This window comes from Exophiala oligosperma (assembly GCF_000835515.1).
Source record: "Exophiala oligosperma strain CBS 72588 unplaced genomic scaffold supercont1.4, whole genome shotgun sequence".
Classification (NCBI taxonomy): Eukaryota; Fungi; Ascomycota; class Eurotiomycetes; order Chaetothyriales; family Herpotrichiellaceae; genus Exophiala; species Exophiala oligosperma.
In genome coordinates, this window is record NW_015622821.1 from 517,901 (window position 1) to 533,539 (window position 15,639).

The following is a 15,639-nucleotide window of genomic DNA, read 5'->3' on the forward strand; positions in this document are numbered from 1 at the left end:
GTCTGGCCTTCCAAGTTGAACTAGAAAATTGCAATGAACATGAATATTCATGACTCTGGCGAATGCTGCCGGGTGAAGGACATACCTTGTCCATTGTGTTGTCGTCGTCAGACTGTGAGTCCGCTCAAATGTCGTACTCTCTCTCAGAGACGGCCTGGGCGATTGTACCAAGGTGCTTCTTATGAGAGCTGAGGGCGAGGATGAAGGACTAGACTCCCTTTTACAACGCAGCTCAAGAGAGCGCATCTTCATCCCTCCAACGCTTCCATTGCCCACCACATCACCACTATTTTGATCTTCATCTCGTTGGATCTTCGTCTTCCGAACCAATGACTGCGTCAGTAAGTTTCGCCGAGCTGGACCATGTCCGGATTCCTTAGGTACTGAGGAGGAGCAGGAAAAGGATTGGTCAAGCGACAATCCTGGTGGGAAAAACTGTTTAACCATTTAGCCGAATCTTCCTCAGGCACTCGAGACCTATGCGCCGTCACCATCCGAACTTGGTTCATACTGTAGAAGAGAAGACGCCCGAATCAGTCATGGCCAAAATTGTCATTCGGGTCTGATCTTGACCGATGTTTCATGTTGACTCTTGTGTGCGCGATACAATGCAAACCAGAACCCACGGAGGTTTGACAGCTCCAATACGAGTACGAGTACGGCGCCGCTCTGACAGCGAGACGACTTACAGTATTCGCGACTCACACTCTTTCTACCTTCTCATCAACCTAAGATTCACTTCAATCTAACGATGATCAATGAGAGTCTACAATGGCCAGCTGGTCTCATCGATTCGATACACCAGCTTCTCGCCGCTGTATCTGCCCTCCCGCATTTCCTGCAAACCATCGAGCACGCCAATGAGACCTCCAGGGCCAACACGCTCCGGATGTGCTCTGATCTTCCCTTCGTGCCACAGCTTCTCAGCCACCCTATAAAACCGTGCACCAAACTCGAAGTCTTCAGGTTGGGCCTTGTAGTGATCCCCTTCGAATATATACGACTCCCCACTTAGACTGTACCCGAGGAAGAAGATCGACGTGACATCCTTGCGAGGACAATCTATGCCGAGTAAATTGCAGTATATCCCTCCATCTTCACCAAAAGCATCGGCGCAGATCTGAGCAGACATCTCTACCGCAACAGTGTCAAATATCTCCGTGAGCTTCCCACCTGTGGCTTCATGGATTTGTTCCCCGACACCGGGCATATGCTGGGCTCTGTTAATTCACAAGCAATCATTAAGGGATGGGCAGAGGAGTTGACTAACATAGTCTAGGACTAGATCTGCACCGCGATCTTTCACAAGGCCGAAGTTCATCGGCGAACACGTTGTAATTACCTTGAAGCCCGACCTAGGAAGGATCTCACTGTAAGTTTTTCGAGTTCGTTGACAGATTGGCATTTTAAGCCTCGTGGGTAAAACTCACAGTTTTGCAAACTGGATGGCGATCGTTCCAGTTGCCGTGCTGCCACCATATATGAAGATGAACTTGTCCTCACCCCCACTAGCTTCACCAAGAGCAAGATCTGGCCACGGTAGACCTATCACCTTGTACAGACCGTATCCTACTGTACCGACTCCGGAGCCTATCGAGGCGGCGGCTTCAGGATTTACGCCATCGGGGACGAGCATCTGTAAGTCTCCTTTCACGGCGATATAACGAGCGAACGTGCCAGTTTCGAAATTGGCATCATTGCCTAGCCAACCCGGTCAGATGGCTGCGAATTGACGGGACTTGGATCCTATCTGGAGTCTCTCACCACCGTGTCCAGGCCCAGCGATGCGATCGCCCTTCTTGAAGTTCTTTTTGACGGCCTGGCCAACCTCCTCGACGATGCCCATGTAATCACATCCTACAAGCGACCCATTCAGGCCCTTGGCGTCCAATGTGGTCCAATCTGTTGGATTCAATGCCACAGCTATGGTGCGAACCAGGACATAGTCAGGCTGTAGCATTGGCACTGGAATCTGCTTCAGTTCTGCCTTTCCAGTCCCTGTGCGGATGAGGCCGAAATTTTGTACCATTATTGCCATGTCATTCAGAGCGACAATAAATGCTGAGGGATTCCAATTGTGGCCAGTGGCAAGTCAACACATTCGAGAGAAATAATCTGCGCGGACATTCGCAGCCTATATGTCAGAACACCAGTGTACCCTGTTGTTCAGAAGCTTTTATGCGTTAGCCTTCAGCATCTTGATGATATGATCAGCTCCGGCCCTGTAGCCGGATCCGATCAATGGTGGCAAAGCACCCAGAGTGCTTTATAATGCCTAGAGGAGGATATTCTTCTTCGTAACCTGACGCGCACTTGTCAAGGCCCCACCGACGGTGCAAGTGGGCTACGCTTGATCAGAAGTCGCGCTTTCACACCTTGGGTGTCGAAGCATGACCTATCCAGATGGTTCGCAATCTCATCTGACAGTCCGAGATGAGCAGCGGACCACTGTCGTGGTCTATTCATGGATATGAGGCGGATCTCTATCTGTACTACGATTTCTTTACAGCCAATGGCGTCGCTTCATCCACAACCCCATGGATGGCTTGACGCGCTTATCGATAAGGGATAAATAACCTTTATTGCCTCGTATTCAACGACGATTGATGCCCCTCACGGCCTTTAAGACCGACGGTCACTGTCTTCTTCACCTGGCTTCACTCGCGGTTGCTATGCCGAGTACCTGGCAGCATGGTTATCGACCCGTCTAAGAGGAAACGACGCTTTCATGCAAGGTCCAAATCTGGTTGTCTGACGTGTCGGGCGCGAAGGAAGCGCTGCACAGAGGAGAAGCCGGTCTGTTTGGGATGTAGTCGCAATTTTCTCCTCTGTTCCTGGCCTTCTCCACCGAACCCAGCTCTAGAAGATGGCGCGGTTGCAGAAAACGTTGACCCGAGGGGTTTCTCAGACTACGGTGTCTCTGAACAGCTGGATACGAAGCGGCATGGCAAGCAGATCATGCCAGCTAATGATCTCACCCACCACTCAGGATGTTCATACCTCGAGCCAATTCTAGGTGCTGGACCGGGCAACATCTTGCCATGCTTGGAGTCCCTATTTGCAACTTCTTCAACCCACTCCAAAGCACTTGCGTCTCCAAGAGAACAGCGACTTTTCCAACACTTTCATGAATCCACCTCCGGAATGCTCGCAGCTCGGGGGTTTTGCTACAACCCTTTCGTTACATGTCTGCTTCCTCTAGCCATGACCAATGATGGCATCATGCATACAATCCTCGCGATTAGTGCATCCCACTATACCAGCGCTCTCGGGAATGACTCTCTCTACGCTCTCGGGAGGCAGCATTATGCAATCGCCATCAGGTTTGCCAAGCATCAAATCACAAAATTCGCAAGAGGCATGTGTGATCAACCTTTGGTGCTTGCGGCGCTACTCTTGTCCTTGTGTGAATTTGAGGTAATGCCACCCTCCCTCCCAGCGCTTCCGCAGGCCCAGCTAACTCGGCCGATCAAGTGTGTCGATGGTAGCCTTCACGGAGCAGTCCTTCATCACCTGAACGCGGTCACCCAAATCCTTGCGCAAGTGCCACCTTCTTGGTTAAGGAGCTGTGAACCTCTATGTGAATTTATTGCCGAGCTGTACACTTTCTTAACTACGGTGTCGAGAAATTTTGGACTCGCTGCTAGACACACTACTCCCCAACTGCATATCATGCACAAGAAGGTGGGGCTGGAAGGGACCTTTGGTCAGCTCTACGGCTTCATGTTCGGCTGTGCATACGACTTATACATGCTTATCCCCCAGATTCAAACCTTGGCCGTAGAGCGGCATTCCCAGCCGAACGAGGATTTGCACTGTGAGGCTGAGTTCAGGGCTATTGAGACTCAGATCGGACAATGGAAGCCATCCGAGGACATCACGGGGAAGGATGTGTCTGATGCGCTAAAGGTTTCGGGGCTGATGTTACAGCAGGCGCTGTACGTCTATCTGAGCTGTGCAATCCATGGTCCAGGAAAGCCGAACTCTCTCCTTCTCTACGACATTCAACCCAAAATTCAAGCGTTCCTCAACCTCATGTCTCTTCTTCCTCCGGCTTGCTCTGAATGGACAACGATGTCTTGGCCAATGTTGGTCGTTGGATCATGTGTACGCGATCAGGTGCGACGGGAGATCATGCTTGATTGTGCTAATGAGAGGATGCCCAAAATGTTTGGTGCATATGCCCTTATGCGGACTCTGCGTTGGCTCTGGGAGAGCGACGACCCAACTGCGTTCGGTCCATGGGGGATCGAGAAAATCATGACAGAAAGAAATGTCCGGCTGTGCGTTGGATGATAAAGTCGTTGGAGGATAGACGTCTCTCTACGACTCAATATTCAATGCGCGGGCCATGGTACGCATTTCGCGCGTGGAAAAACCAGTTCAACAGCCCAAATATGCACATGATTCCAATCACTACCACCGCATAATCTGCCATATTGAATCTAATCAGCCAATCTCTACTAGACTCAATATTGTCGACAACCAGCAATCCAACTTACTCATATTTGAGGTGGTCACCGGTCTAATAGCTGGAAAAAGGTAAAAGACGGTGGTGATGAGGCTCCACAGAACACAAGCACTGTTTGCCACATAGCCGAGGGCTTTCGGCAGCCTGAAGCTTCTCGCCCGGGGTAGAAGATGCTCTGGGCGTCGCTGGTAAAGCAAGAGCGCCGCAGGAATGCCGAAAGATATCTGCTGAAGAATGTCGCACGTCGCAATGAATGCATTGAATGCTTTCAGCAGCATTCAATCAGCTAAGCCCTTCATACGAAGCGCGTGTTTTGGTCTGGAAATCTTCCATGCCTGCCACGGAATCCGAAGACTTACCTGTGGTGGATGCCATATACAGACAGCCGGTCAAAAGCACAACAGCCGCGTTGAAGAGCAGAGCCTGGACCGGGACATTCAAGTCGGGATGCACCCTTGACAAATAAGTGGACAATATCAGGGCATCGTCTCGTGCCAATGCCCATGTCAGACGAGATGTGGTTTGCTGCATGGCATTGAGTCTGATGGGCATGGCCACCATGAGCGCGGCCATGAATACTGTCGCCGCAGCCTCTGACCTTGTCGCTTGGATCCACAACTCGTATGTCGGAAATCTAAGAATGACACAGCTTGTCAGTCTCTGGACGGCTGTGTTGGATGTTAGTACGTGGGAAAAGATATCACTCACCCTGTCTTTGTTAAGATGATGGTGGCCAAATCATTCAAACTGTATGAGACGGCAATGGCGTACGCAAAGGCCGTAACAAATCCAATCCCCACCACACTCATGACAGCCTTGGGTACTATCCTAGCGGCATCCAAGCACTCCTCTGCCAAATGAAGTGACGCATCGATGCCGACAAACATGTATTGTGGAGTCGATGTGCCGGTGAGGAATGAGATTCCGTCTGACCAGCCCGAGTTGTTCTCGAAGATGGTCCAAACGCTGGAGGAGGATTGTTTGGGGCTTGATATGGCTACACATGTTAGTGTGATGATGACAAAAAATGCCAAAGTCCAAAAGACTTGTCTCGGACAATTGGTTAGCTAACGCAGAGCCATGTTTTGCTTTATACAGGTGGTTGCTCACAGCCTATGTCATAGATCCAGGTGGTCTTCTTGATCAGGTACACGTTGTACAAGAGGACCATGATGTTGATAGCTTGATACAACAAAAAATAGTGCCAGGTCTCTGGGGTGTAATCTTCCGTGAACTGGATGACCACCGCCAGCAGAATCTGCGCCGTGATGAGGTTGACCGAGGCGACGGTCGCGATCCACGAAAAAGCAGCCAGGAGCCCGCAGGCGTACGAGAGCGGCTAGCTGACACTCGACGGAGCCAGGATCGAGGTGAAATGGTACTGACCTCCAGCGGTCGGGTACACGGATGCGAGCTCGGCCAGGGTCGCCCCGTTGGTGAGGAACGTGACCGAGACCAAGATGACGCCGTACAGCAGCGTCACCGTGCCCCCAGGCGCGATGGCGATGGCCAGACTGGTGGCGATGCCGATCCAACTGTTTGTGAGGTCGAAAGACACGACGACGATGCCCAGCATCGACAAGGTCCGTTTCAAGTTTCGGAACTCGTCGATCCCGATGACGCCGAGGTTGTCTTTAGCATCGGCGGCGGCGTCGTCCACTTCTTGCGGGTGGTGGACGACCTTTGTTTCGGTCACCCCTAGGTCATTTTGTGAATTGTTCGACATACTGATGTGAAACAGATCTGAGGTTAGTCAATCAAGGCTGTTTTCTGTGGAAACAATCAAGGGTAAACATATTTCTCTCCGATCCGAGATGGGGATGTCGAAAAGCAAGAAGCTCATGAACAAATCTTTGCGTTGAGAAAAGAGTGCTCATTGCGGTGCTTTAAGTGTTGTTGTGTTGTTACTGTTCCGCTGCTCCTTCTCTCAGAAGATGTACTGTACACACATACATAAGAAACCTATCGAGGTATATTTTCCTGTCAGGGATCAAAGACAATCAGCAGCGCCCTTGCACCGCGTCTAGATGTGGGGACTCCACCCCGGCCGGCCTCGAGCAAGAATTGTCGACTGTCTTTGATTGAAGGCAAGTTGCTATGGAGATCTCCTGACCAAGTCTAACCGCTGGTTCGACATTGAATCTCTTCCCCTCCATTGTGCCGAGAGGAGAGGAAAATGTTCATTGGGGGACATCATTCCGGACTTGTGAGAGATGTCTCTAAGCACTTTTCTCCACATATCTCGACGACGCCCGCCCTTTTTGTTCTTCTCGCAGCCTCCGGTTCGGGTATATCTTGATAGACCATTCGGTTCAGTCTATTCAGGATTTCCTCGTCAACCTAGACCCCATCTCAGTGATGACCGCGTCAGTGAAAGCAACTAGATTTCTGTAAGCCGGCGGCTCTGCTGTGGACGTATACCCGTACAGGCGCTTCTCGACTTCTATATCGCGTCTAGATATTCGCCTTTACCCATATCGGATGGGCTCACAACGATGTTGACGGGCAGACCCCGGAGCCGCAGATAAGCACCGTCGTGATGGATTTGTATATTGGTATCGAAACTTGGACTCGAATAGATACTTGTGATGATAAATCATTATCATGATTCCAGCATTGCTTGATTTTTTTGGGCGGGTCTGAGATGAGGTTTCGGATTGGTTTCCAACGCTTTTCCCGATCATTCCTTCTGGTAAAGAAAAAGCACGACAGCCCCCTTGTTCTCACCAATCGGTATATAAAACTCGTCTTCTCTTGAGTTGAACTTGTTCCAACAGATCCAGAGACGACATACCCTCCCTCCCATAGACCCCCAATTCGTCAATTTCCTTCCAAATTTGAGAGAACAGCGGCCATGATATCATCCATGCCCTCACTCGACGAAGCCACCTCGTACGAGATTCCGGACGTCACCTACCGCAGTCCAAGTGAGTTTCCACCACCGACTGACACCATTTGTTGTCGATGGTTGACGATGACCGGCCCCCTTGGTATGACCGTCGGTATGTACGCTTGGGTTCTGACGTTTTTTCCCCCAGATAATCGGAGGGTCAGAGTGATTGCCATTGGAGCGGGAGTGTCGGGAATCCAGACTGCATATCAAGTTCAAAAGGACTGTGAGAAGTGAGCGATATTTCTTCGTCTCCCAGACCAATGCAAGCATAAAGCTAAGACAGATTTCAAAAAAATCGACAGTGTCGACTTACAAATCTACGAAAAGAACAGTACCGTCGGCGGCACATGGCTGGTGAACAGGTACCCTGGATGCGCCTGCGATGTACCCTCGCATGCATACTCGCTCAACTTTGCCCTCAACGTGAGTGACCTATTGCGGCGGCCATTCGGTCACTTGAAACACGGTTTCGAGTCGTCAGTCACGCGCGGTACTGACAATGGTAATCGTTTTAGCCCGATTGGCCCTTGTTTTTCTCCCGTTGCGAGGATATTCAGGAGTATTTGGAAAAGGTGGTGGACGTCTTCGATCTCCGCAAGTACATGCGCTTCAAGTCCCGAATCACAGGAAGTCATTGGAATGAAGAGACCGGCAAATGGACGGTCAGGATCCTGCAGACCGGCCCTGACGGACAGTCTCGTGAGTTTGAGGACAGCTGCGATGTACTGCTCCAGTGCACTGGTGTTTTGAGTCGGCCCAAGATGCCAAACGTGGAAGGACTCGAAAGGTTCAAGGGCAAGGCAAGTTCAGAAGGGCCAGCGGCCGGACACCACACACACACACACACACACACACACACACACACACACACACACACACACACACACACACACACAACGTCCCCATGGCTAAATTTATTTTGTGTGTCCAGATCATTCACACAGGGGCATGGGACGATTCGTACGGCCAGGAACAGTGGAAAGATGAGTCCGTGGCAGTCATTGGGTCCGGAGCATCCTCAGTCCAAGTGGTACCAAACATGCAGGTTCGTCCCCGTCACTCTTGTTTCGTGTCCTCTCGTGTCGCGTAAGCATCTACTGACCAGTGAACCCCACCATCGTTACAACAGCCTTTTGTCAAGCACATGGACATCTTTGTGAGAACGGCCGTTTGGTTTGTGAAGCTCGCCAACAACTACGGTGACAACCACGCGTATACCGAGGATGAGAAAGCCGGATTCCGGGCCAGCAAGACAGCACTCGCTGCCCACGCGAGTGACATCGAGAACCAGGTCAACGGCGATTGGAACCTCTTCTTTGCAAAAAGCGACGCACAAAAGAAAGCCAAGGAGTTTTTTCAAAAGCGCATGGCCGAGCATATCAAGGACCCCAGACTTCTCCAGGGTTTCACTCCCACGTGGGCGGTGGGTTGCCGACGTGTCACCCCGGGAGATCCATACATGAGAGCCATTCAAGAGCCCAACATCGACGTCCATTTCACGGGAGTCCGTCGCGTCAGTGAATTTGGGGTTATCGGCGAAGACGGCGTGGAGAGGAAAGTCGACACCATCATCTGCGCGACCGGGTACGACGTCTCTTACCATCCACATCATCCGGTGGTCGGACAGAACGGTATCACCCTCGAAGAGCAGTTTGGCGATGCTCCTGAATGCTATCTCGGCATTACGGTGCCGAACTTCCCAAACTATGTCCTGTACGGTGGCCCAACCTGGCCGGCGATGAACGGATCGGCTCTGGGGCCGCTCCTCGCGGTGACCAAATACGCCATCCAAGTCATCAAGAAGCTTCAAGAAGAAAACATCCGGTCCCTGGCTCCGCGACAGGACGTGACCGACGCATTCAACGCTCACGTCCAAGAGTTTGTCAAACGGACCGTGTGGAAGGAAGACTGTCGATCCTGGTACAAGAATGCCGACACAGGGAAAGTGTTTGCAATCTGGCCCGGCAGTAGTCTTCATTACATGCAGACCATCAGGTCTCCGCGCTATGAAGACTATCACATCACCTACCACGCCAAAAACCAGTAAGTCTTGTATTATTTGAGGATTGAGACACCAGCACACGTAGTAGTAATGTGCTTTCAAGTCCAAGACGTGCTGAGCAGAGTAGCTGACTGATTCTGTTTGTTAGATGGGCCCATCTCGGCTTGGGCTTCACCATGGAAGATCGAGACCCAGAAGCGAGCACTGCACCCTATCTCACCGCCGACGCCATCGATGATCGGTGGATGGCACAGTTTCGGGACGAAACCTCCTCCGTCAAGGTCCAGCACAGGTAGGCAGCTTTTGAACAAAGTTACCTGTACAGTCGTGGGCTTAGTCGGATTGGATCCAGAGATAGCCATACGCAGCCGTCAGGGGACTCGACTGGATATGTTGGCCAGATAGGTGACTTTGGAGCGCTAATTGTCAAGTCCTGCAGCAAGGAAGCAGTGTGATATACAATCAATTTACACCCGTCAAGCCTTCAGCGTCAATGTGCTAATTCACAAGTCACACACCAACCCAGGTCTGCTTTCGGCTTTTGTGCTGCATTCTCAGTAGGCTCTTCAAATAAGTCATGTCGGCTTGGTCGTACTCGGCGTGATTGTCGGTTGGGTTACTCAGCACAAGTTGTGCCAAGAACCAGAATTGCAAACAATCCTTCATGAAACCAGGACCTCGCCATCGCTCTTCTGAAAGTTCGGCCGTCTGCTGCTCCGATGGTGACGGCGTCCCGAAGGCTTGTCGAGCATTCTCCAGCGAGCGGAGCGTCCAGACACGATTCCAATTCCGGAGCGAGTATTGAACAGGTTGGCAAGCATGCTGGATTCCGATCGATGAACGGACATGGAAGATGACGGAATGGATCGCTAACGATGTGCCAGATTGCCGTTAGAACAACGATTCGCTCACCGATAGTATCAGAAGATCCACCTACACATGATCAAGATCCCCAGATTCACATCCCCGAGTTGGGCGAAGAACTGCATCGTCTCCGAGTCCAATTCCCGACTACTGATGACGTTCAATGCCTCTGCGGTCGAGATGCGTCGACCTCTCCGCCAGAGAGGATGCGACATCCACGTTCTCAGGTGGTTGAAGCAGTCCGCCTTCGTCGTTGCCCGGAAGCAGGCTTCGGGGCAAACTAGATCAGCGCGTAACTCGGAGGGAAGGACCCGGGGAGGCATATTGTTCATCATCGTGAAACCAGTGTCGAGAACAATAATGTAATTTAGAGTCCTGGGTGGTATAAAGTCAGCACAGGTTGAAATTTGTATGTGAGGACAGCTGTAACCGTATGAGCTCTTCTTTCAACGCGAAATCCTCCCAGTCAAAATCACCCTCGGCGAGAGATGACAAGTCAACATGCATGGCTTTGGCGAAACCCAATTCTCGAGCCATCTGTGGGACTTGTTAGTCGCCGTCTTGCCTGAACATTAGGTAAAACTCCTACTGCCACCACCTGCCCATACCGATGCCTCCTCACTCGCCGTTTCCCTCTGTCGTCCCCTTCCCAGTATTGGCAAAGACAAATCGCATGGGCTGCTTGAAGTGCCCTTAGTCGCCTGTTGATACAGACCGCATTCAACACCGAGTAGGATGAGGAGTCGCCAAAGTACTCGTCACCAAAAATCATCTCCTCCACCGGGTCACAAAAGAGCTTTGCGCAGCGGCGGTCTTCTGGGTCGACGGAGTAACTGGCCCCGATCAGTGCCATCGCAGCGACGAGCGTGTACGGAACGTTCGGGTGGACGAACGTTGGTCTGTGGATTACCGGCCAGTGTGTATACCACGTTGACCAGTAGAGCTCTATGAAGCGATGGAGATTGCGAGCGCTGAAGAAATCACGGGCACGCTTCGTCAATGCCACGCTTGGTCTCAAGCGGATTGGACTGTTTGGAGCTTTGTTTGAAATCGTAGAGATGAGTCTTAGTACAATCTCATTCGCGACCTTGAACAATGGATCGTAAGCAGTTGCATGCTCGGTATCGTCGCCACTCCATGGTTCTTTTGTTGTCGTGGTCGGAGATGTGGGATCTGCCATTGGCCGTGCATTCACATGCTGGCTTGAGAATTCAGTAGAGTTCGTCAACATTGTTTCCATCCAATCCTTGCATGGAAAGTCATCTGGCATGTCAAGGATGAAATTTGGAAATTCATTGGTTGGACCACCAGTACTTTGCAGATTCTCGCTCTCCCAAAGTGTAAAGGGTTCTGAGCGCTGGTCTGACTGTAAGTAAAGGTCGGGATCGAACGTGCCGGCGAACCCGCTTGTCGATATAAGTCGAACAAAGAAGGGAAGCGAATCATGAATATCTTGGCTTTGGAGTCTTTTCAAAGACTCTCGTTCAAGCTGTGATATGAATGATTGTGTGCTCCCGATGTTCCATTGAGGCACGGTGGAGCCGTCCCTTGTAGAGGTGGATTTCCGGCGATGGTCAACACTTGTGTTCGAAGGGGTCGTCTCGGTGATGAGGTCGTTGAGCTCTGGAATAACTTGACAAATTTCGACGTGCCTCAGATGGATATCCCTTTGCGTGTCCGTTAGCTAGCGAATGCTTGACACCGAACTAGACGTCACGGTAGCGACGTGCCTTCTCTTAAAGCTCTTGCCACATTTGGAACATTCGAAAGGTCTATGACTGGTATCTGGTACCACCCCATGTCAGCAGCTCAGCTTCTGGGTTGGTCCGGGATATCTCAGTGGTAGCAGGCAAAACAAGGGATACCAAGATCAACAGCACTGCTTACGCGTTATCATATGACGACGTAAATGTTCTCTTCGGCTGAAAGTCTTTGAACAAACCGAGCAACTAGGAGCGTGCATGGTTTCGGTTGTGGGGATCATTGAGGTCGACGGGGGCCGAGGCAGAATACCGCGCGAATTCTGGTTAATGGCCACAAGGGCTAGCTTGGACACTGCAGATTGTGTTTAGGAAGCAAGAAACATACTGTAGTTAAACCGAATCCTGAAGAGATTATGTGATATGAGACTGAATCCAACGACAATGGATTAGTGATAGCCTCATCAACACTAAGTAAACTTGGTTAGTCTGTACATTCTAAGCCAATCAGAAATGCTTAGTCTGACCTGCCTCGGCCTCACACCAAATAAATACTTCCTCCTCCCCCGCCCCCGCCCCCGGGGGGTTCACACTTCTCCAGATATCAAGGGGCTTGAAGCCGAGTATCTCGTCCCCAGACCCCAGAGGTTTTGCTGTTGTGTCAATGAAAATGGCTTTAAATAGCCTGGGGTGGCCAGGAATGTTCAGAATGCTCTCTGTAAAACACCGTGCAAAGTAAATACCTTCTTGCCAATTCAAAGGCCCCCCATTCCCAATGTCGTCCGAGGAATACCCTGTCCGCAATGTCGGCATCTATCACAATCTACCGCAATTCGACCCTCAGCTTTCGGGGCTAACAGCTTTGATCACGGGTGCCAATGGTATCTCTGGTTTCAACACCCTAAGAGCGCTTCTGAGTTCGCCTCAACGTTGGTCAAAGATATACACATTGTCGAGACGTCCCATTTCGGCAGACATGTTGAGTCTGCTGCCCTTGGACGTCCGCAGTCGTGTTCACCACATTGGGTGTGATCTGCAATCAGACCCGAAAGAGATTGCGGCCATCCTGAACGCAGCTGTAGACAAGGTCCAGTACATCTTCTACTACGCGTATCTTCAGCCGAAGGTGGAGGATGGGAACCTCTTGTGGTCCAATGATCAGCAATTGGTGGACGTCAATGTTGCTATGCTCTCAAACTTTCTCCAAGCTTTAGGGAATACCAACATAAAACCCAAACGGTTTCTCCTTCAGACTGGGGCCAAAAACTATGGCAGTCACATTGGACGAGCTCGGACTCCAAACGTCGAATCCGATCCTCAACCTCGCCATCTGGCACCCAACTTCTATTACCCACAAGAAGATCTTGTCTTCAAGTACTGTGCCTCGAATAACGTGGAGTGGAACATCATTCGTCCCCCATTTATCATTGGAACATCCTCAACGGCTCAAATGAATGGACTATACGCGTTCGCGGTGTTCGCTGCCGTTGCTGCTGAGCGTGGAACTGCATTGGCATTCTCTGGCACCTGGGAACTTTGGCAGCAATACTGCGCACAACATGGGAGTGCAATGCTGACTGGCTACCTCAGCGAATGGGTCATACTCGAGGACAAGTGTCGAAATGAAGCATTCAACAGCCAGGACACCAGCCCAATCTCCTGGGATCGCATTTTTCACGAGCTTGTCAGATGGTTCGGGGTCCAGAAAGGAGTGCAGCCGCCCAGCGAAGATGACTCTGGTTGGGCAGAGTTCAAGATTGGAGGAGGCAAAGATGCACCCATGGGGTAAATCCCAAACACCACTTACCTTTCTTCAAAGATATTACTGACCGAGGTTTATATAGGTATGGTCCTCCTCAATCGACTAAACTTGCATTTTCGATGGTGGAATGGGCCAAAGACCCCGAGAACCACAAGGCATGGAAAGACATAATGCAGAGGGAAAACTTGACATTCGATCCGTTTTTGGACATCGAAGCTAATTTCCTGATTGGAGATATGTTGTTCGTCGTTTTTGGGCCACTCTCGATGAACAAAGTCAGTGAAGCATATACCAAACTCACAGTTCAGGCTACTAACACTCTGACTATAGGCACGTCGACTTGGATGGACAGGTTTTGTGGACACCATGGAGAGTATCTTCGAGATGAATCAAGAGCTGAATGCGCTCGGAATGCTGCCGAAGATGAAGGTGCAGGCACCGCTCCCGCTTGTTTGAAACTTGCACCGTGTCTAAGCTTCTGAATGAGTGGCACTTGAGGCATCCGTTAGTTGAATTATGTATACCAACCAGTACTCAGTAAAATGTAATAAATGCCCAACAATTGCTCGTCTGAGTACAAAAGCTAGTAAGGAGTGGTTCGTGGTGATAGTATCGATTACAGGGGCCAATTCTTGGCAAGTCACGAGTGGCTATTAATCACCCTGCCAACCAGCCTTGTCAACACCGAAACCCTCTCCCTGTTCTGACTGCGTCTATCCTGCCTGCAGAATTTGATTAGCATCAAACAAGATGGCGGTCGACAAGAAAGATAAATCACAGCTTCATAAAGTAGCCTTGCGAGGTATGTTGAATGATGTTGAATGCCAATGATTGTGTAACATGTGCTGATCGAGTTGCCAGGCTCCTCGAAGTTGGTAGCCGAATTTTTTGAATACTCCATCAATACGATTCTGTGAGTCTGGAAAACGGCAAGAAAATCTGAAGTTGGCGGTAAAGGCTGACTTTTGGAAGGTTTCAAAGAGGCGTGTATCCTGCTGAGGATTTTACACCGTGAGTGAGAAAGCGCACCCAAGCGCAAGGCAAAAGCTAAGAGATACAGTGTCAAGAAATATGGACTTAATATGCTCGGTAGGACGATAGTTCCAATCGCACGCGAAAGGCTAACCGTTGCAAGTCTCCTCGGATGATCAAGTCAAGGCGTACATCAAGAAAATCATGTCGCAGCTGAACAAGTGGATGGTGGGCGGCAAGATTTCCAAACTAGTGGTGGTTATCACCAGCAAAGAGACTGGAGAACACGTTGAGCGGTGGCAATTCGATGTTCAGATCATGAGCAAGTCGTCAAACCACCGGGCGTCCAAGAAAGCTCGAGATAAGGAGAACGCAGCCCCAGAGTAGGATAATCAAGCACACGCGTCAGAATAGAACTGACAAATGCAGGGACGCAACACCTGTTGAGGCCGAACCTGAGAAGACGGAGGCGCAGATTCAAGAAGAAATACAGGCTATTTTCCGACAGATCACGGCGTCAGTCACATTCTTGCCTGTACTCGACGGCAACTGCACTTTCAATGTTCTTGTATACGCAGACGCAGATTCTGACGTGCCTATCGAATGGGGTGACAGTGATGCTAAAGAAATTAAGAACGGCGAGAAGGTGCAGCTACGAAGTTTCAGCACCAGCAATCACAAAGTTGATACCATGGTTAGCTATCGTTTGGCAGATTGATGGATCTATGCCACAACAGCCTGAAGGAGCGAGGCGTTTCGGGGTTCACAACAGGGATCGATGGTTGGATGGATGTCAGCGGTATCTCTTGCTGCTTCGAGGTTAGCAATGATAATGACTCTCATGACAGATGTTCATCTATAGCTAGTGCTATGATATTTTAGGATAAGAAAAGACTTATGCCTGTAGAATGCCAGTATGTATGGTCTCCTGTTAAAGTCCAAGTAGCCTGGTTCAAATACGAGTACGGACAAGGC

At 50.5% G+C, this 15,639-nt stretch overlaps 3 protein-coding genes across 4 annotated transcripts; 2 read left to right on the forward strand and 1 right to left on the reverse strand.

Annotated features, from left to right (window-relative positions):
- Positions 1–2,691: 2,691 nt before the first annotated feature.
- Positions 2,692–4,593, forward strand: PV06_04329 (uncharacterized protein; the record flags this gene model as incomplete). Its single annotated transcript, XM_016405212.1, has 1 exon — positions 2,692–4,593. The coding sequence occupies one exon, from the start codon at positions 2,692–2,694 to the stop codon at positions 4,294–4,296; it is 1,605 nt and encodes a 534-aa protein (XP_016263418.1). The 3' UTR covers positions 4,297–4,593.
- PV06_04330 (uncharacterized protein) lies at positions 4,331–6,197 on the reverse strand (the record flags this gene model as incomplete). Its single annotated transcript, XM_016405213.1, has 6 exons — positions 4,331–4,431; positions 4,503–4,736; positions 4,831–5,105; positions 5,180–5,516; positions 5,582–5,729; positions 5,820–6,197. 6 exons carry the CDS (start codon positions 6,195–6,197, stop codon positions 4,331–4,333), a joined length of 1,473 nt encoding a protein of 490 aa, XP_016263419.1.
- Positions 6,198–14,409: 8,212 nt separating this feature from the next.
- Positions 14,410–15,577, forward strand: PV06_04331. Of its 2 annotated transcripts, XM_016405214.1 has the most exons (6): positions 14,410–14,494; positions 14,554–14,605; positions 14,665–14,703; positions 14,753–14,781; positions 14,828–15,047; positions 15,094–15,577. In XM_016405214.1, the coding sequence occupies exons 1-6, from the start codon at positions 14,443–14,445 to the stop codon at positions 15,380–15,382; spliced, it is 681 nt and encodes a 226-aa protein (XP_016263420.1). In that variant the 5' UTR covers positions 14,410–14,442; the 3' UTR covers positions 15,383–15,577. The 2 variants fall into 2 exon arrangements, with proteins under 2 accessions (XP_016263420.1, XP_016263421.1); XM_016405215.1 differs by lacking the exons at positions 14,410–14,494; positions 14,554–14,605 and having other exon boundaries at positions 14,626–14,703.
- Positions 15,578–15,639: the final 62 nt, after the last annotated feature.